Genomic DNA, 22,644 nt, shown 5'->3' with positions numbered 1-22,644 from the left:
GGGACTGAATAGACTTTTCCAGTTTACCAATGTCACTCATGGGATTCCAGACTTTTCCATCATTCAGAGTCACAATAGACTGTCATCTAACACCTGATCAACAGCATACAACATTTAAAGGTGCCCTACAATGAAAATCTGGGTATATCAAGGCATAGTAGAATGAAAAACATCAGTATATGGAAATGGTCATATACTGTGGTGAGCTTCAGACACCACTGTTTCCTTGTTTTCGAGCCAATCAGAAGACAAAACAAACAGTGACGAAACTCACGTGCCATGCCCCCCTCATTTGCATGTATATCTACTTTAGGTTGTTCATCCGGACCTGACGAGCAGCCACAACATCAAGAGAACACGACCCATATGCAGCTTTGAGAGCATAATAAAAGCTCTGAAATCATTATTATGCATGCCTCAGGCAGCATTGGATAAGTGAAACGTTTTTTTAGTGATACAACAGTGATAATTATCCTTACTTAGTTATTTTAAGTGTATATTTTACTCACTACGCATATGGGACTTTTATTTTGAAAACATGTTTACTGTGAGTTACTGGGCAATGACAGCATTAGACATGTTTCAAACTCGGATCAGGATGCAAAATGCAAGCTTTACAGATTACACTTATTCATCTCCACTGCGAAGAGGCATAATATTTAGGTACATATTTTGTTAATTTATCATGTTTATTCTCAAATTTGACGTATGTTTCAACAAACACAAGTAGACTGCTGAATCGTGTCAAATCGCTCAGCTCAAATGTCATATGTTTATGTTGAGGTTGATACTGATTCCTGTGCTTTCTTTGACTGTAGCTTCAAAATACAATGCGATACAGTACATCTCTCATTAATATTCACTACACAAACCATGTATGGTCAATCATGGACCTTCTGATTCTAGGAGTATTTTATGGAGCGATAAATGAGCTTAAAAAAACATTGGTTTTGGAACTTACATAAGCAATAAACCTACTATTATCAGAGAACAATTTAACGTATTAAATCAATGCAGTATATGATACCAATAATAAAATACTCTCAATTTAACGTGTACATGAAAATAGTTTATAATTGCAGACTGGCATGTATCATTTTTCAATGCTAATTGTAGATTGTTAAGGTCGCAGATAAGCCTAAAAATGCTATTACTGCTCAGCCATAATTAAATGTTCACATTCAATTATTAATTTTCAATAGTTTTTTTTTTTTGTAATCAATTATAATTCCTGGTTCTGGAATCAGTTCCTCAGTGCTCTCTTGGTCAAGGATATCATTTGTGCATGCATGGATCAAGAACATATTAAGCAACATCTAAGCGTTTAAGGCACATAACTAATGCGCTCTGCGCTGGACTTTAGACCTGCTTTTAGTTGGTCTATTGCACAGTCTATTTTAGTTTCTCAAAATAGCAATGTGCCAACACTGCGCCTCAACACACCTCTTTTCTAGACTGGAACACCCATGAGTCCACAAAGTGGCGCAATTGGATTTGCTATTTAAACAATGTGGTGGAAAACAAGAAAATTAAGGTTATGTTGGTCTGAAAATAGCAACAAGTCAGGGTAAACACCTAATTGCGCTGGGTGTTGAAATTCAGTCGCAGACGCATACTTTTAGAGCCTTCATGGCTGAATAAATAAAATACGCTGTTTTCCACCAAGCCAACACAGGCTACTAAAATATAATTGGCTAATTTGGTATTGGGCAGGTTAAAGGCACCAAAACAAAAACAGCCGTTCCGACATGGAATGCACATTTGCAAAGCAAAATATCTGACTTTAGCACTTTTTCAAATAAATAAATAAGTCCACTTCACATGTTTCTTAAATATCTGCAAACTTATTACGATATTATTATGCTTTAGATGAAACTTACATACAGCATATTTAAACAGTTGTTGCATGTCACACTGAACAAACATGGCTCCCATGTCACACTGTAAGATCTGCTGTTGTATTGTAATGTCAGACTGAACGACAATGCAGATGCGCCAAACCTAAACATGCAAAAAAAAACACACAAAAAAAAACGTTTAGTTTAATTATTCCATGTTCTGAAATTATACATGACATATGTTTTAATAATAAAATAAAAAAAAGTTGTTGTTGCGCTGATTGCATCATCAGATATAGCACTCCTATTGGTTCTGGGTCTTGTAAACTCTTCTAAAGCTAACAGAACTTTATTAGAAGGAAGATTTGGTCACAACTGCCATTAACTGCTATTGGTGAACATGTGCTGTACAACCAACGATCAAAAAATCCAGATTTTTGCCTAGGATTACAGACATCTTTTAGAATTTCCCAAAAAATATCTCAGATGACCAAATTGTGGCTGAAATTGTACAAGTCTGCTTCACAGCCTGCTTACCAAATTTAATGGCACCCTGAGGTGGAGGATTCATCTTAAAATGCAGTAAATTAGATTTTAGGCATTCCTTTATATTATGTATCCATTGTTATTCTCAAGGAGGGGGCGGGGGATTCTATTTAAGTCCTGTTTCCAAGAAATCTCATGAATATTCTTTTCAATTAAAACACACTCCAAACTATCCTCATAGTTCCAGAAGAAAGGCTCTGAGTGGACCCAATTTCCACACAAGTTCAAATAGCAAAAAAAAAAAAAAAAACGTACATTTAAATAACTAAGACTGCAACTTCTTCTGAGTTCTCATACTGCCGTAACGGATATTATAGCCTATTATTTCATTTTATTCTCCCTGAGCCAATCAATAAATACACGCTCTATTTTATGAACCAAAATGAAAAATGTTTTTCATCTGTAACAATGGATAAACCACGACATTACTCCCTGATTCCAGACATTAATACAAAACTAAGTGACAACTCTGTCTCTCTCTCTCTTTTCTCCCCTAACACGCTTTCTGTTACTCCATAGATGGATGAGACTCTCATTTGTAAGCCCCCCAAAAAAGTATGCTTTTGTCTATGAATGACAGTGATATTATTTTCTCCGGGTCTGTGTCCTGCATGCTCTAATCTGCCTTGCCTCTCGGAATTGATTTATTCAGATGTGTATCAAGCTGAGCCATTTTGAACACTTCAGTATTATTTTGTGTTCCTTCACCTCCCTCCGCATCTTCTCTTGTTTTTCTCTTTGTTTTATTCATGGGCGAAATCAGCGGCAGTCATGATCTCAGCATAAACGCGTGGCTTATTCTTCCACCTGCTATTTAATGTTTTTTTTCCTTCTCTCTTATATCTCCATTTTATGCCTGACCTGCTTTTGTGCAGGAACACCAGAGATCTGGATTTGCATTCAGCTTTGACAAGTACCCGTGAAATCTACTACGGCCTTCAAAATCTCATCTTTTTATGTGCTTCAACCTCACACATGAGTTTCAAAAGATGAATGTGGATAAATAAAAGACTGTGTTGTGCTTTTAAATGCAAAAGGCTTCTTCTGATCCGTCCACAATGGGTATCACTGATGTCTTTGCACTTTTACAACTCTATACTCTGAAAAAATGCATTTATCTGAACTTACAGTAGTTTAATTAAGGACAGTAAGTGAACAAATCAAATAACACTTCAGTTATATATATATACCAGAGGTCGCGTTAGACTTTCTAATTGTCCGACATTTTGACGGAGAGTGTTGTAAAAATTCAGTCAAAACCTATAACTATGTCATTTAATTAGCATATTTTCTAGTCACTTATTTTCATTCATATTTTAATAATGAACTTGCACGAGGAGATTATACCGTAGGCTAAATTATTATTATTAGCACTCATATCACCGAAAAAAATACTGCAACACGCGCTCCTTCTGCACCAATCGCCGTTCGGTAGTGCCCACAACACACTCCAAAGCACCTGACCTCCTTGCTGCCGCTTGGTTGGCCGTAACAGCTGTCGGCGACTGAGGATTTTTGTCTGTTTGTTCTTCATCATCCACTGTATCACTTCCTCTTTTTTTCACCTTTATTAATAATATTACAACTATTTGTCTGTTTAAAGAAACTTCTCACACTTTTTGCAACTGTACACAACGGTGACAAAGAGGAGACAAAACAAGGGCAATCGCCATCAGCTGGACAGGAGTGGGAATTACAGTTAGGTACAAACCACAATAGATCACCCTCAGCATATTCTGTCAAAATGACGGATCACCTTCTGGTGGAATACGGAAAATATTCGGTTAATGCGACCTCTGATATATATATTCACACACAGAGAGAGCTTAATATAAATGAGTACACTCATTTAGAGAATGAATTTTTCCATTTCTCAGTGAATATAGATACTATATTTTGGTTCATTTAAACAAAATTGTCAATAAATCGTTAAAATAAGAATGTGGTCACCTTTAGGAACAGAAAGATAATATATTTCAATTTGAATGAGGTATTGCAAAAAATAATATAGCATAGTAATATAGAAATTGTTACACTGTGATCTGATCTTAAGTTTTGTTATTTTATTTCCAATTTTGGCTTTGGTACTATCTAATCTAATGTACATAGACAAATATCTTATTGTAACATGTTAAAGAAGAGATCTATAAGAGGTGTATTCATTTATGCTGGGCACTGTATAGAAAGATACATACATGTATACTGTACATAAATTCATACATACAGTTGAAGTCAAAATAGTTTGCCCAGCTTTGATTTATTTATTTATTTTATTTGTTCTTTTTTCAAATATTTCCTAAAAGAAGTTTAATACAGCAATGACTTTTTCACAGTATGTCCTATAATATTTTTTTCTTCAGGAGAAAGTCTCATTTGTTTTATTTGGGTTAGAATGAAAGCAGTTTTTGATTTCTTTAAAACCATTTTAAGATCAATATTATTTTAATTCCTTTCGATTGTTTACAGAACATTTCCCAGTGATAGGTTGCAGCTGGAAGGGCATCCGCTGCGTAAAACATATGCTGGAAAAGTTGGCGGTTCATTTCACTGTGGCATCCCCAGATTATAAAGGGGCTAAGCTGAAAAGAAAATGAATGAATGAATGTCTACAAAATAAAGCACTGTTATTCTAAAGAGTTAGGATGCAACGGAGCTGAGGTTCCAAGTGCAGTTTATTAAGAATCGTTAGGCAGGCAATATTCAAAACAGGCACAGACAGGAGTATGCAGGCAATCCAAAAACATAGAGTACAGGCAAATGGTTGGGACAGTGGGCAAAACAACACAAAACAATAAACAAAGCAAAGGTCAAAAACATGGTAGGCTGGACAAGGAAACGCTTTGAAATGATCTTTTATGCTGCTTTTACACGAATGAAGTGTCAAGCGTGAGTGATTTACATGTTAAGTCAATGCAAAGATGCACCCTGCTTTGCTATACGCACGAATGAGGCAAAGCGAATGGCACGATTTGTGCGAATGAATCGAAGTGAGTTGAGTATTTCGCGCGTTTGACGTGCTTAGCATCTGTTGTTGGTGTCCTGAAGGAAAATTCTTTTACTGACACCAGATAACAGTTCATCAAACTGGGCTCAGTTCAGTCCGAAGCACTGCTGAAAGCCTCTATTAACCGGGTATAATTTTTGGAAGAGTTGATGAACTTACAGTGCTAGGTGCACCACTGAAATGATCTAGTGGACTCAGACATGGCGTAGAAAGAATATACGCTGTTTTTCAGCCTTTATAAAGTACATAAAGCACAGATACTATAGCAATAAAAACCATGCTAGCCATCTAGCAAGCTAGAGTCACAGTGAATGAAGCGAGCACATTAAAAATGTTCACGAGTCTATTTTAGAAGGAATAATATGATCTATCCATGCATGCCGCGTCTGGTGTGAACAGCATTATGCGCAAGAGAAAGCTCCTGATTGGTTAATGTGACATGAATGTCCGCATAAGTTTAGATTTTTCAACTCCAGCGATTCGCACAAAACGCAAGTCAAATGTACAAAACGCTTAACTCGCGCCACTTCAGTCGCGTAATTCGTGCCGCCTCATTCAAGCATGTTGTGCCGCAGGATGTCTATTCGCATCTTTGCATTGACTTAACATAAGCATTAACTTAAATCACTTGGCGTTTCATCCGCATCTGGGGTGAACGCAGCATTACAGATAAATAAGACTCAGCAATGATGTGTGTGTTTTTTGTTTATAGTTCATCTGATTAGTCCTGAACAGCTTCAGCTGTTGTGTGTTTGCAGTCAAGGGAAATCTGTGCCAGGTGTGTGAGTGAAGTGCATGATGGGATCTGTAGTTCATTGAAGTGGCAGATTTGTAGTTTTTCAGTGATCTGCAAATGCTAGATCGATGGTGATCGTGAGTTATATAATGACTTGCCTAATTACTCTAACTTGCCTAGTTAACCTAGTTACGCCTTTAGATTTAATATATTAATTAATATACAGGGGGGCTAATAAATCATGAAACCTAATAATTCAGTCTGTACATTCATACGTGTATTTAATGTATATCTATACTATACTTGCCAATCTAGTTGTCGGTGCAGATCATCCATTCCATACAGTTAGCAGGTGAATATTTGAGTAGACCCACTCTCTGTTGTCTGATTTGCCCTTGCCTGGATCTGTTCCTACCCTAAATCATTCATATTTTGTCCTGAAGAGGGAAAGTAAAGGGTGATGGACGGATAAAGACAACCCCTGAGGTCTACAGGCATGACAAAGTCAAGATTTATAGTTAAACAAGAGCTATATAAAACTCAATAGTCACAGCCGGGTCAAGTTGACAGATGAGAACACAGACACGCAGAATCAGGTTAGATGTACCTTGAGGGAGTCATCAGATGGGTTTGTCTGTTATTGCTGTCCTGAACACAGGCAGAGCTAGGACAAACCACAGATGCACTCTTGTGGATTGGAGGAGCATGGCCCGTCTGTACAACTGCAACACAATCTACTGCTCTCGTCTCAAGGGCGGACTCCAAATTTTTCCTGGAAGGGTACATTCAACGTATTCATATAAAACCATCTTGGCAAAGGAGACTGTGATTTATGGTTTTTTAAATGTATTTATGACATGTTTACTTTTAGAAGTAATGTATCTGCTCCAAGACAATGTGTCAAAACCATGCTTTATATTTGAGGGGTTATTTATACTATGCAGTAAATTCTTGTGTTACATTAAACTCATGTTTTTTTATATTTATAATAATGGTAATTCATTTAGATCAGTAGTTCTCAAACTCTTTTCATCAAGTACCACCTCGGAAACAATTGTCTCTCCAAGTACCATCATAATGAGCAGTATTGAAATAGAGTAGCGTAGTAGGCCCAAAGCAGCTACAGCTCTGTTCATTTCCAAAACGAGCCAGATAAATTCCTACTATTTTATTGTTTTAATTCCTATTCATTTTTGTCAGGCACTTTACTTGTTATGAATAGTTTGAATATTAACCTTGTATTAAAAAAAATAAAAAATTAAAATAACGAAAAAAAAATAAAAACATCAAAATGAAAATGAAAATGTGCTTTTAAACGTTAAAAATGATCGGTTACTGTTTTTAAAAGCTAAAAAAAAATTCTGTACTTATATGTAAAGTATTAACATGTAGTAGCCTATTTATCAACAGCTGGAAATGTTGCCTGGACCTTATATATATATATATATATATATATATATATAGGCTATATGTCATCATATTCATATATAAAATAATTTTTTATAGATTTTTAAATATAAATAGCATGTACATATAATATATTTAATTCCTCCACGTACCACTAGAAGGACCACAGTTTGAGAACCACTGATTTAGATCATTTTAGTCACTAGTTAATTTTTTTTCATCACATTATCTTTCAGAAGTAATTCTAGGCTTATATGGTACAATTCCTAATATTAATTAATGCTGGAAAGTTTTATTTCCATTTTCCCCTTTTTGCAGAGTGATTTTTATGAACAAACATTAGCCTCACCGGCCCTTTTATTAGGTACACCTTACTAATACTTGTTTGACCCTCCTTTTGCCTTCAGAACTGCCTTAATCCTTCATGGCATAGATTCAACAAGGTACTGAAAATGATCCTTAGAGATTTTGGTCATGATCACGCAGTTGCTGTAGATTTGTCAGCTGCACATCCATGATGTTAACCTTCTGTTCCATCACATCCCAAAGGTGCTCTCTTGGGGACTGTGGAGGCCATTTGAGTTCAGTGAACTCATTGTCATGTTCAAGAAACCAGTCTGAGATGATTCACGCTTTATGACATGACGCGTTATCCTGCTGTAAGTAGCCATCAGAAGATGAGTACACTGTGGTCAAAAAGGAATGGACATAGTCAGCAACAATACTCAGGTAGGTTGTGGCCAGCTCAAGGAAAAGTCCTGGTGGTTCCAAACATCTTCCACTTACAGATGATGGAGGCCACTGTGCTCATTGGAACTTTCAGAGCAGCAGAAATGTTTCTGTAACCTTCCCCAGCCTTGTGCCCTAAGACAATCCTGTCTCAGAGGTCTAAAGACAATTCCTTTGTCTTCATGCTTAGTTTGTGCTTTGACATGAACTGTCAACCCTGGGACCCTAAATAGACATGTGTATGCCTTTTTAAATCATTATATAGACAAATCATGCCTTTTCAAATCATTAAATGAATTTAATCCATTTTAGAATAAGGCTGTAACATAAAAATAAGTGTAAAGTTGAAGCGCTATGAATACTTTCCAGATGCACTGTATATTAATTAATTACCTTTTATCTTTGGTGAAATATTGCCAGGGCCATGAATCAAATATTCCTGCAAATTTTGTTCCATTCAGCCTCTGATAACCTTCACTTCTGCTCAAAATCATACATATTGAAGGCACCTAGGACAAAGACTTTACATGCCAATTTTCAAGTGAATCAGACAAAAGTTTGCAAAGTTCCAGTCATTTTTGTGTTTTTTTCCCCTCTATTAAAGCATCATCTTGTGCCAAACTTAGATTGACCTTATTCACGTCTACCAAACTTGTTGAAAATATCTCAGTCAGTTCGATAGTTAAAGCCAATTTAGCCAACGTGGCCCCATGCACTTAATTACTGACATTATGAATTATTGATATGCAAAAGTACGTCAAAAAGTTTGAAAATATGACCTATATGGTGTTTCATAAATTAGGATTAATCTCATCTTGAACCAATCATTCCAGCCACATAAAACATTGAGTCTATTCTAATTTGCATTCAAGTTTTGAGAGATTTAATTTCAGAACTTTAATTGCTGTAGCACCATTATCAGGCTGATCGGGCCGAGCCTTGATGACACTGCATATTGAGTGTTCTGCTTTATGTTGGTCAGCCCGATCACTTTTATGGCAGAATGCTTTTCTTCGAAAATCATTAAAGGTGCAGTAGGTGATTGTCTTCAGAAACATTTCTTGTTGTGCTGGTTTAAAGTCTCTTCACAATCCAAACTTAACGATTAAAGTAAATGATTTAAATGTATTTATATGTATTTTTTAGGGATGTAACGGTATCAGAATTTCACGGTACGGTAATACCTCGGTATGAATGTCACAGTGCGGTATTTATTGAATCATTTACAGGAAAAAACAAAACTTACTCCAAAAAATACTCCAAAAAAGTGCTAAAAGTGTCAATGACATACAAATTAGTCATCTATCTGTAAGCTTTGAAACAGGAACTTCAATTTTATTAATAAAAAAAAATATTAAACCATGTAAAAAAATTAAGTTTTAATTTAGTATTGTTGAAAACTCATCACATTCAACATTTAATCACTCACTCACTTAGATAGAGATGGCTTTAAAGGAAAATGATCATATAAATATAATCTGGTAAAAGCTGGTATTTCTGGGTATTTACAATGTCCCCTGCAACCGAAAAAAACCCTTTCATTTGGGACTGAGGTTTCTGGGACAGAGAGATATGACTTGGCCCAGGTTGACAGCAATGGGGAACGTTGTGCATTGTCTTTCCCCCACTTTAGAGGACAAACCATGAGTGAGTTAGAGATCTCATGTCTGCATCAATCTGAACAGTGTGCTGTGTTTCTGCAGTCCCCATGACTGATTATTAGTCCTATTCCCCAACTTGCAGGCACGTGCACACACAGGGCTCAACCTGTGCAGTGCACATGCCCTTTTTAGTCTTGGATAGAAAGTTCCCTTCCAAAGTGATCAAAAGTGCCCCCGCGACGCGACATACCCTCCGTCCCCGCTTTACAGTACGCGCGCGACAACACAGCTGATAAGAACTCGCGCGACAACACCACTATTCAGTACGCGCGCGGCGACAACACCCAGCTCTTTTTCATCCCCGCTTCTAGCAGCACACTCCATTTCCGCATTACTGGATCTGTAGCGACAACAGACCGCAAGGGATTATGGCCAAGCCTGGGCTGATGGGAATTGTAGTTTCCGGTACCTCCCGTTCGCTTCATTCGCCTGAGCAAAATTTCTCAGAAGACCTATAGTTTTACCGAGTCATGCGACTACGGTAATATCGAAAAAAATTAATATTGTGGTATGACGGTATTTACAATACCGTTACATCCCTAGTATTTTTACATTCTGGGTAAGGGATAAGACAAAAAATGTTCATCCAATTAAAATTTGTCTGGATGAAAATTAGTAGCAAAAGATTGATAAAAGATTGACTGGATGATAATTCCCATAATTCTGATAAGTAGCCCAAACTGTCTGTCAATAAATGTAGATTTGTACCTCTCATATTTAAACAATGACAACCTGTGATGCAATTCCTATATTATTTACCATGCTACTCTAAATATTCGGTCTGAAATAGCATGTCAGTATGGCTTAGTAATAAGTGTAATCACTGCACGCCGCTGGCCATCAACTAATAGTCGCTTTAGAACAAAGCGCATGAGAGAGATTGATGATCAGCGATCCTTGCATGCATGAAATATTGCACATTATGACAAGTTTTGCTTGTTACACAACTGAAAACGTTCTAGACATAATACAGTTTTTCAGAATTGTAGTATTGTAAAGTACTATAAAGTTTTCTAACTGGCGAATGACACGATCTAGTGGGTTGTCTGCTGTCATCTTTACGGTGCACGTTCGTGTTTTTAGGAGGCGTGGCTTAGGATGGCAGGGGAGGGACTGTGTTTTCAAAGCTATTATACTAACAGTTATCATTTTGGCAAAATCACCTACTGCACCTTTAAGGGTTTTAGAGTTACACTTTTGAATGTGTCCAGCATTTACATCTATTAATCTGGCCAGGATGCCAAATAAATTGAAATCTGATTTCAAAATAATAATATTCAATGATGTGATTTGTGCACCAGATATGCCTATGAGCAACTTTTGTAATACCTCATGGCAGACATCAATGTCTGATTTTCCAATGTTATGTCAGGGCAATTCGGAACTTTTTTTATTTAGTGGCTAATTTGTGTGAATTTGTACAACCTCATTTGTATAATTTAGTACAATTTGCGTATCGCCCAGTGACGGTTGGCTTTAGCAGTGGGGTTTGAATACAGCATATGCATATGGCATTTTAATTTTTAGTCATCCAGCCCAAGCACTTCCTTTGAACTGTCAAGCCATAACAAAATCGCCACTTTAAGATCTGACATCTTTAAAAATCTGCGATCTTCACTGCCTGATTTATGTACAATATAAAGTGGGTATCAAAGCGGACAAGATGCACTACTTTAAATTCTATTTTTCCGCACCATGTCTATTTTACCACAGTATTTTCAATGGAATTTCAGAGCTAGCCTGCTGCTATTAATGCGCTTGTGTTTACACGGCCGTTCACCTCATTTTATGCTTGAACAACTAAGTGAAGTTTATTTGTAAACTAACTTTGAGAGGATCAAGTGCTTATGATTGACCACGACTGGTCCCGCATTAGCTAAGGCATGATTAACCAATCAAATGATTCCTAACTCACTATTAATAACCAAAGTTTCTCACCTCATCTTTATCTTGAAAAATCACCCCTACTCCTCCTCCATTTTCCTTGATAGAGAATGCCATTAGTTCAAATCTCCTGACTGGCCAGTCGACATTTCTATGCGGAGTTTACATGTTCTCCCTGTGCTCGCGTGGCCTTCCCCTGGGTTCTCTGGTTTCCTCCCACAGTCCAAACAAATGCGACATTGACCAAAACAAACTGGCACCATAGATGAGCTCTTAATGAGCAGGATATCTCTCCATAGCAATCTATAATTTGTCATTAGACGTAAAAAAGTAGGGGAGTTCTCGAGATCTACCTGAGCTCAAACTCCCCTCTCACCCTGCAAACACGTGGGAGCCCCAGGCCCGAGGATCTTATGAGCTCAGTGTCACACTTTATAAGTAACTATCAGCTAAGTGTGAACTCTTGAAATGTACTTAAAGGAATATTATTAAACTGAAAATAGTCACATAAACCTTTCACCGGAAGTTCATCGTTGGCTGAAAAACACTAGCTATGTATATACTCCATTAGCCAAAACTGGCACAATGTAAAATAGCTACATTTCCTCGTGATATCCAGCTGAATTTGCATTAACTTTTGGCCCTTCATAGCTTTCGTTCACACCTCACACTTACAGTAAGTAAATACAGTCAATCCTAATCACTTTGTGAATATGTCAGTGCAGCCGAGCGTTTCCTTTTGTAAAAATTACAGTTCAGAAAGTACCGCATAATAGAAGCGGCCCTGTAAATATTCCTTAATAAAATTCCACCAGATAACATTAATCGTTTTGTTCTACAGCTCACACAAGCATGCTTCCCAGAAAGCCTTTGTGCATGTGCATCTTCCTGCACTTTTCCAAAAGTTTTCAATTAACCACACGGCTCTAAATAAGCACTTCAAAAGGTCAAGTTCATCCAACCAAACTCATTCCAGTAATGAAAGAAAATATCTTCCCAGTGAAATGAAACAGATCTAGAGGAAAGCTCAATTAAAAGAGCTCATCTGAAGAGCACAATAGGAGTGTCGGCGGTGTGAGATGAGGACACCGGGGCTCTGCATGCGAAAAGACAAAGGCCTTTTTAGCCAGGCTTAGAATGTGGCCATCTTAGAGAATTAGTAGAGGAGAATCTTTTAACTGACTACATTCTCCTGCTGGCAGTCATATTAGTGCTGTAACAAAGACAGTCTTGGGAGCCCTATTTTCAGTCCGTTAATTGAATTGTGTGGGAATTGTTGCTCTGAAATGGCCCTGAAATAGCGACTGGCAGCATTGGACACTAACAGGCATGTGAGTTGACACTACAGATTACACAACAAAAGAACTCACAATAAAAACACCTTTTTTTGGCTCTCACAAGACATTTGTGCTTTTCTACACTGAAAAAAAGTTAAACTACTGTGTCTTTCATTTAAAGTACATATTTATACTGGATTAAGTGAAAAATTATGAATTATGATTGTTTTATTCAATGTGCCTTAAAACAAAAAACAACCCCCTAGGTAAACTTAAAAACATTTGTTTTTCTCAAATATAATATATTTTTACTTTCAAGCAGAAATGTTCTACTTTGTATTAAAGTAAAAAAAAATTATTTAGTGTCTCTATACCAAAATTTTTTACTTTGTGAGAATGTACAGTTGAAATCAAAATTATTAGCCCCTCATTTTATTTATTTATTATTATTATTTTTTTATATTTTCCAAATGATGTTTAACAGAGCAAGGAAATTTTCACAGTATGTCTGATAATATTTTTTCTTCTGGAGAAAGTCTTATTTGTTTTATTTCGGCTAGAATAAAAGCAGTTTTGAATTTTTTTATCATTCTAAGGCCAATATTATTAGCCCCTTTAAGCCATATATTTTTTCGATAGTCTACAGAACAAACCATCGATATACAATAACTTGCCTAATTACCCTAACCTGCCTATTTAACCTAATTAAGCCTTTAAATGTCACTTTAAGCTGTATAGAAGTGTTTTAAAAAATAACTAGTCAATTATTATTTACTGTCATCATGGCAAAGATAAAATAAGTCAGTTTTTAAAAACGAGTTAGTAAAACTATTATGTTTAGAAATGTGTTGAATAGAATTTTTACATTTTATTGTGATTCATGTTTTTATTATTTTCATGTTTATTTATTCTTTTGAAATGCATTATAGGACCTTGATCTTTCTCCCAGCAAACGTAAATAAACAGAAAACACAAAATACGTAATAATTTTTTACTGTGAAGCTTGCAGGTTTCTTGCCATGCTGTTATAATACAATATTTACATTTATGAATTATGTTTTGAATTTACGAATTATTTTTGCACATTTATGAATTATGTTTTGAATGTACGAATTATTTTTACACATTTATGAATTGTGTTTTGAATTCACGAATTGGTTTTGCACATTAATGAATAATGTTTTAAATTTACGAATGAATTTAGAACATTTATAAATTGTTTTGTGATTTTACGAATTGTTTTTGCACATTTACGAATTGTGTTTTGAATTTCCGAATCGGATTTTTTGCACACTTATAAATTGTGTTTGAATTTTCAAATTGGTTTTGCACATTTATAAACTGTGTTTTGAATTTCTGAACTGGATTTGCACATTTACGAATTATGTTTTGAATTTCCGAATCAGATTTTTTGCACACTTATAAATTGTATTTTGAATTTTCAAATTGGTTTTGTACACTAACGAATTGTGTTTTAAATTTCCGAATCAGATTTAGACATTTATGAATAGTGTTTTAAATTTCCAAATTGGTTTTGCACATTTACGAATTGTGTTTTGAAATTACGAATTGGTTTTAAACATTTATTAATTTTGTTTTGAAGTTACAATTTAGTTTTGCACATATACTAATTTTGTGGTTTTTGTAAATGTGATAGTGCTTCGCACGTATTAATTTTGTTTTAGTAAATTACTATTGAGACTGATCCTGCTCCATAAATAAAGCATATTAGGAATCAATAGGCTATTTTTTTTTCATACATACGACATATATCTTCATATTGCACAGCTCTACTTACATACATTCACTCATCTGTGTAAACACTGATTAGTTTAACCCCTTGTCCTTTCTTTGTCTTTACCTTTGAGCTGTCTGAAAAAACAGCAGATTCCACTCCTCACCGAAGAGCCTTCTGAAATCTCAAAAATCCTGCTGCTGTTGATCTGAGCGCCGTTCCGATCCCTCAAGCTCTGAAATGAATCACTGCACAGCTGGACAGAGAACAGGGCTGTAACAGGACGTGCTATTGACCTAGTCTGAGCTGCGAGCCTGAAACATCTACAAAAAGAAAAGAGAGGGAATGTGAGTGAGTCTGGGGATTAATACTGATAAAGGATTATATGTCACTATTGACTGCTGTTAAATTAATGAGAAAAAGTCAAACCAAAGTGCAACTGTAATCTAATAAAGTAATGTCAACGTTACTGCCTGTTTTAATGGAAACTTTTACAATCCAGGATCTCTGAAATTTAGTCAGGTTAAAGGAATAGTTCACCCCATTTACCTATTTTAGTGTTTACAAACCTTTTTGATTTTTTTTTTTATTATTTGTTTGAACACTGAATATCTTAAAGAAAGCTGAAAATCTGAAACTATTAACTTTCATAGAAGGAAAAAAAAATATGATGGGAGTCATAGGTTTCAGGTTTCCAGCTTGCTTTAAAATATCTTCTTTGGTGTTCAACAAAACACAGAAACTTAATTACTTGAATTAATTAAGTAATTAACTTAATTATGCTTGAAAGTAAAGGAGTAAACGATGACAGAATCTCAGTTTAGGGTAATCTATCCTATTAAGTTAGTCATATAAAAATGTCTGAAATAAAACTAGTTTTTTCAAATAGTTTTATTTAGACAATCCAGACTGATTTTGCGGAATATTTTGCAAATATTTAGCAATTTATACAACTTACACACACACACACACACACACACACCATGTATTTTACATAATTATTTATCACACATATATATGAGCAATATCACACTCGTAGCAGTGTGATATGGCTGTATGTCGGCACTGGTGTGAGGCGTGCGTTGGCACCAGGCAGCAGGCCGAGTGCCTTAGTGCCCCAACTAGTGCCGATATACAGCCATATGGCACTGCTACGAGTGTGATATTGCGTTTATACAACAGTTTGACTGCACATATGTGTATATAAAAACAAAATCAAACATGGAGAGTCTCAAAAACCCTTTTGTATGAGGAACTACTTTCTTCCACATTGAATTCAAATCATAAGCTGACAGTTAAACAGCTGAGCAAGCATCTTTTAAACTTTAGATCTGTAGTGTCTGCTTTTTGCTGCCTGTATGTGGGCGGAGTAATACATAAGGGTAAAGAGGCTGTACGGGTGCTGATATTACTGAAATATATCACGGCTATCAGCCAATCAGATTCGAGAACCAGACAGAACTGCTGTATATGTGTGTGTGTGTGTGTGTGCGTGCGTGTGTGTGTGTGTGTGTGTGTGTGTGTGTGTGTGTGTGTGTGTATATATATATATATATATATATATATATATATATATATATATATATATATATATATATATATATATATATATATATATATATATCAGAATTCTGACTTTTTTGACTTTATTACTCACAATTGTGAGTTTATATCTATAGCAATTCTGAAAAGAAAAGGTTGCTTTGGGCTTCCAATAAAGAATGCGATAAGGGCTGTTTAAAAAAAACTTCGCATAAATTAAATAAATTACATTTTTAAAAATACAAAAGTTAAATAATAATAATAAAAAAATAACTATACTATTTTCATTGCACTAGGCGAAAATATGATTTGTCTCCTACTAATTTCTTAAAATCTTAATTATTTATTTAATTATTTATTTTTACTGGTAATGAAGGTTTCAGGTTTGCCCAGATTTGAGATTTAACATACTACTGTGCTGGTATTAGTGGTTGCCAAATAAAAAAAAAAAAGTTTAAGAATCACTCTACATGAGCGTTTAGCTCTTCTGTAATATCCATTTGAAAGTAACCAGGAGTAGCCTATGTCAAACGGGTTATTGAAAACAGAACTGAAGAAAAATGTGGAGAATGTAAAATGTGAACAGGCTTGTAATTAGTGGAAATCGATTGAGTTTAACTGACCTTAAAGGTCTGACAGACTCTTATTCTGAGAACAAGCATAAACTGGGTGTGACAGCAGAGGAGAGTTGTGTGAACACTGTGTGCTTTGCTTTTTCTGCACTCGAGCTGACGGCAGATAATTATGAATGACACGCTGCTTCACTCAGCACACACGCTCGTGAAATGAAACAAGGAGAAGCACACAAGCTCATGCGAGGCAACTCATTTCGGTGCCTGATGGGATACAGGGAGTGAGAGAATAAAAGTGCCAAAGCATCATTCCCTTTCGAGGCAGAATCCGCACTGGCTTATAATCAAGAGCTCGGTAGTGCGTAAGTGAATGTTGCACAGTGACCTTCTGATGCACAAAACAAACAAACCAGCAAAAACAACAACCACAACTACAACACTTAAGCTGCAATACAGCTGAATAGTGGGAATTAATACAGGAAGGGGTTATAAATCTTTTAGGTAGACCTCTAAATATTCCTTGTGGACATCCACCCTAATTTACAAAGAGGTTTGTTTGTTTGTTTAATCTATTTTTATTTACTCTATTTTTATTTATTTATTTCTATTTGTTTATGCATTTATTTATGTATTGATTTATTTACTTATTTGTTTGTTTATTTACTTATTTATTGATATTTATGTATTTATTTATTTAATTATTTATTTATGTTTTTATATGTTTATTTACTTTTATTCTTATTTATATTTGTATCTATTTATTTATTTATTATTATTTTTTATATTTTATGTATTTGTTTGTGTATTTATTTATTGTTTTTTATTTATATTTGTATATATATATTTATTTATTTACTTGCTTGGTTATTTATTTAGATTTTTATTTATTTGTTTATTTATGTATTTATTTACTTTTTATTTACTTATGTTTTTATGTATTTATCTTTGCATTTATTTATATTTATTTACTTATTTGATTGTTTATTTACTTATTTATTTATATTTTATGTATTCATGTATGCATTTATTTGTTTATTTACTTATTTATTCATATTTTTATCTATTTATTTACATATATTTTTTTTATTTACTTATTTATTCATATTTTATAAATTTATTTATCTAGTTATTTATTTACTTATTTTTTTCTGTTAATATATTTATTTATTTACAAATGTATTTATTTTTATTTATGTATATATGTATTTATTTTTAATTACTTATTTACTTATTTATTTCTATTTCTTTTTTATGTACATATTTTTTTTCCTATTTATTTGTTTATTTATGTATTTATTTTATTATTATTAATTAATTATATTATTATTATTATTATTACTAACTTTAATAATATTTTAATCAATAATATTTTTTTTCATTCATTTACTTGTCGGCTTAGTCGCTGTATTAATCCGGGGTCGCCACAGCGGAATGAACCGCCAACTTCTCCAGCAAGTTTTTACGCAACGCATGTCCTTCCAGCCGCAACCCATCTCTGGGAAACATACACACACTCATTCACACACACACTAATACACTACGGACAATTTAGCCTGCCCAATTCACCTGTACCGCATGTCTTTGGACTGTAGGGGAAACTGGAGTACCAGGAGGGAAACCCACGCGAACGCAGTGAGAACATGCAAACTCCACACAGAAACGCCAACTGAGCAGAGGCTCGAACCAGCGACCTTCTTGCTGTGAGGCGACAGCACTTCCTACTGCGCCACTGCTTGGCCCTAATATTTTTATTTATTTATTTTACACATAAATATATATTAATATATTTATTTTTTGTATTTATTTATTTATCCATTGATTTTTGTAATTTTAATTCAACGTAATTTATTGATTTCTGTATTAACTCTGTAAATGTTGGATTATTTTAAACATTGTTTTGTTTATTTGTGTCTTTTAATGTGTGTTTATTTATTTACCTTGAAAAAGCTTATTTTCATTTTTATTTCATCATTAAAATGTATAAGTTAAGTGTACATGTAAAAATCTACATTTGATAATGATTTTTCTCGAAATATCTCTTGTATTTGGATAATGCACACTGGTTGCTTTTTCATTAATAACACCTCACATGCAATGGGCTATTAGTCATAAATATATATGCATGCATTGCAGCTGCAGATTTTATAATTAGTAAAGCTTACTAAGGCAATTATCATTATTAGCTTTGCTTATCCCTGGTGAATAACCTCCCTGTAAACAGCATAATGAGTTAAAAACCACTGTGAACATCTTAGCAACCACACAGAAACACGTTCCCAGAACACTGACGCATCATTGAGATATTGTTTAAAATATGGGTTCATATTTTGTACATCTATAAATCTCAATTTTAAAATATATGATGTTTTCACATTTTATAAGGTTGACAATTCATCTCACATGTTCCAATGTGCCTCTGTTGTGATTTAATTCCGCTTAGCGATTGACAAAAAGTCAGAATCACCTGTGCGAACGTGAAGACTGTAGTAGAAAAAGAAATGACTCAAATGATTGATTCAAATCAGTTCTCGCTTACATATATAGCAGCCTAATTGTGTGTGTGTGTGTGTGTGTGTGTGTGTGTGTGTGTGTGTGTGTCTCATATCAGAACACAAATGTGTATAACGACATGAGTGTTACACAGGTATTACAAGGAGGTGGTGAATTATGAGGACATTGCTGATGTCCTCTTTTCTCAAAATCATACTGAATTTTTTTTTTTCTTCAGAAAGTACAACACTATTTCCTTTGAGGATAACTTGGTTCAGGGGACATGTTAGGGAAATAAGTAAGTAAGTAAGCAAGCAAGTAATAAGTAAGTAAATAAATAAACAAAATAAATAAATATTTCCCAGTTCTGGGTTGCGGCTGGAAGGGCAGTTGGCAGTTCATTCCGTTGTGGCTGTTGGCAGTTCGTTGGCAGTTCATTCCACTGAGGCAACCCCTGATAAATGAAAGACTAAGCCAAATGAAATAAATAAATAAATATATATATATATATATATATATATATATATATATATATATATATATATATATATATATATATATATATTTCCCATCTCTAGGTTGCGGATGGAAGGGCATCTGCTGCATGAAATAAATGCTGGAATAGTTAGTGGTTAAATACGCTGGGGTGATAAATAAGAAACTAAGCCGAAGGAAAATGAAATAAATAAATAAATAAATACATATTGAAGCTTACACAAGCATTCCATTGGGCTTTTTGTATGATTTGATTCAGAATCGCTTTTCAAACAAAAGTGACAAAAGATTTGACTCAATTGATCCATTCACATTCATTCGCGGATCAGACATCCTCGTCTGCTTACATTTGAAGGTGTTGTTCATTTGCAAAAGTAACCATAAATAAATAAATAAATAAATAAATAAATAAATAAATAAATATTTCCCAGTTCTGGGTTGCGGCTGTAAGGGCATCTGCGGCATAAAACATATGTTGGAATAGTTGGCGGTTCATTCCGCTGTGGTAAGAACTGATACATACGGGACTAAACAGAAGGAAAATTAAATAAATAAATAAATAAATATTCAATCTTACACAAGCATTCTATTGGGTTCTTATGATTTGATTCAGAATCGCTATGACAAAAGTGACAAAAGATTCACATAATTCATTTGCCGATCCGACATTGTCGTCAGCTTACATTTGAAGGTGTTCAATCGCAAAAGTAACCAAAAATAAATAAATAAATAAATAAATAAACGCAGGCCACCAAATAACGATACAGAACTCTTAACAGCAACATTTCTCTAATAAAGTGAACGCTAAGCGCTATTTCCCTCATCGCCCGTGGTGCAGAAAGTGTCACTTTGCACTCTTGATCTGTGCCTGTGATGCTGTATTTACACGGCTCGGTACCCGCTACACCCGCTATAGCCAATCCGCGCCGCCGAAGCGTGTGCCCACCTCTCACCTTCATCATCACCATCATCATCATCCTCAGTTCCTCACAGTCAGAGCCAGACACCAGCCGAACAAGACACTCTCAGACAGACCGCACATAAGAAAGAGAGAGACACTAGCCTACTTAAGCCAGAGCTTCAGCGTTATTTCTCTTTCAGAATGGAGTCCTTAACATGATCAACTAGTGGATCCGGACAGCTGTTTCAGGTCCCTGCTTGGATTTTATCTCTTTTTATCTCATCTTTGAGTTTCAGCACTGCGCCCGGACACTTTCACTTGTTAAGACTGTGCAACCGCGCCGGTTTCAGAGCACACGCACATTGATGGGGATGATCGCAGCATTGCCCGGAAGATGTGTATCCCTGGTCCGCGGCTGAGATCTGTGTCGCCGGCGCTCGTCGTGGGGTCGGATCCCTCGGTTCACGTCCCCTTGTCATTCCCTGTGAACTGAGATGGCTCTTTGCGCTGTGCTGCGACAGACACGCAGACCGCCGCGGCAGGAGAATCGGACACATGTAGTTTTAATCACGACCTATTGCTTTTTTTGTATATCACCGCTGAAACAACTTTGCGCGTTTCCATCTTCGTTGAGCGACTGTCAAACACCCACCGGGTGGAACTGCTCCGGTAAGAGACATGGACGCGCTTTAACTCTCTCCAGCGCTCGTGCACCTTTCATATGCAAGTTTGTCTGTTTTTGTAAAAGTGATACTAATAATAACAGAGCTGCTGCTTGTTTCTGAGTAAACTTGTTATACGGTTTGATTTTGGGTCACCAAGAAAATGGTCTAGAAGTTCTAGTTTGTGGTTTGTATTGAACGCAATGAGATAAGAGAGCGCGCAAAACATGGTCGAGTTCTCCTCACAGGCGTCACACAAAAACAAACATTGTAATGCCACCAGTGTAGTGACTATTTGAATGATTCGTTCAGACTTGGTGATATCACGAGTTAAGGATTTGGCTTAGCACGAGTAAACTTACTAAATTCTGCCGAGCAGGTATTGAATTAAGGTTAGACTGACTCACTCAAATGATTTTGGAAGCCAGTTAAGATTCGTGCAAATCAGTATCATTAACGTTGTAGAAAGGCTACGTAGAGGTTCTTGTAGGTTCTGTTATAAAGTATATATGATAATGTACAATTGAAGTCAGAATTATTAACCCCCTCATTTATTAGCCCCCTGTTTATTATTTCCCAAATCTTTGTTTAACGGAGAGAAGATTTATTCAACACATTTGTAAACATAATAGTTTGAATGTTTTTTTTTGTAATAACTGACTTATTTTATCTTTGCCATGACAGTAAACAATATTTTACTAGATTTTTTTCAAGACACTTCTATACAGCTTAAAGTGACATTTAAAGGCTTAACTAGGTTAATTAGGTTAACTAAGCAGGATAGGGGAATTAGTAAGTTAAGTTATTTTATAAGGATGGTTTGTTCTGTAGACTATCGAAAAATATATAGCTTAAAGGGACTAATACTTTTGACCTTACAATGGTTTTTAACAAAAATAAAAATTGCTTTTATTCTAGCTGAAATAAGTAAGATATTCTCCAGAAGAAAAAATATTATCAGGCACACTACGAAAATCTCCATGCTCTATTAAACATCATTTGGGAAAGATTCTTAAAAAATTTAATTAAAATTATATATATTTTAAAATCGAATGGGGTTCTATAATTTTGATTTCAACTATATGTTATAATAATAGAGAATTATAAATCATTTAAACATATAGATTTAAATGATTCTGTAGGAAACTCTGTGATATTAAAGTCC

At 35.0% G+C, this 22,644-nt stretch overlaps 2 protein-coding genes across 18 annotated transcripts in view; one reads left to right on the top strand and one right to left on the bottom strand.

Annotated features, from left to right (window-relative positions):
- Positions 1-22,644, bottom strand: part of LOC147843368 (uncharacterized) — a 413,390-nt gene that overhangs the window by 206,072 nt on the left and 184,674 nt on the right. For 11 of the 17 annotated variants that reach the window (XR_015493298.1, XR_015493300.1, XR_015493297.1 and 8 more), the window contains one exon: positions 14,944-15,140. Coding sequence is in view for 8 of the 17 variants with exons in the window: in XM_087256857.1 (XP_087112983.1) it covers positions 14,944-15,140 (197 nt within the window). In the remaining 9 variants the exon portion in view is untranslated. Of the gene's footprint in view, positions 1-6,431; positions 6,562-6,731; positions 6,897-14,943; positions 15,141-22,644 lie in introns of those variants that run through there. The other 6 variants (XR_015493304.1, XR_015493302.1, XR_015493303.1 and 3 more) reach the window with 2 other exon arrangements.
- The window catches only part of tmeff2b (transmembrane protein with EGF-like and two follistatin-like domains 2b), a 127,928-nt gene continuing 126,189 nt past the window's right edge, over positions 20,906-22,644 (top strand). The window contains exon 1 of the mRNA XM_087256829.1: positions 20,906-21,486. Within this exon, the coding sequence (XP_087112955.1) occupies positions 21,312-21,486 (175 nt within the window). The 5' untranslated portion in view covers positions 20,906-21,311. The remainder of the gene's footprint in view (positions 21,487-22,644) is intronic.

This window comes from Danio rerio, chromosome 6 (genome assembly GCF_052040795.2).
Source record: "Danio rerio strain M-AB ecotype USA chromosome 6, GRCz13ab, whole genome shotgun sequence".
NCBI lineage: Eukaryota > Metazoa > Chordata > Actinopteri > Cypriniformes > Danionidae > Danio > Danio rerio.
The sequence above is the reverse complement of the archived record's forward strand: the minus strand, read 5'-3'. Positions and strand labels throughout refer to the sequence as shown.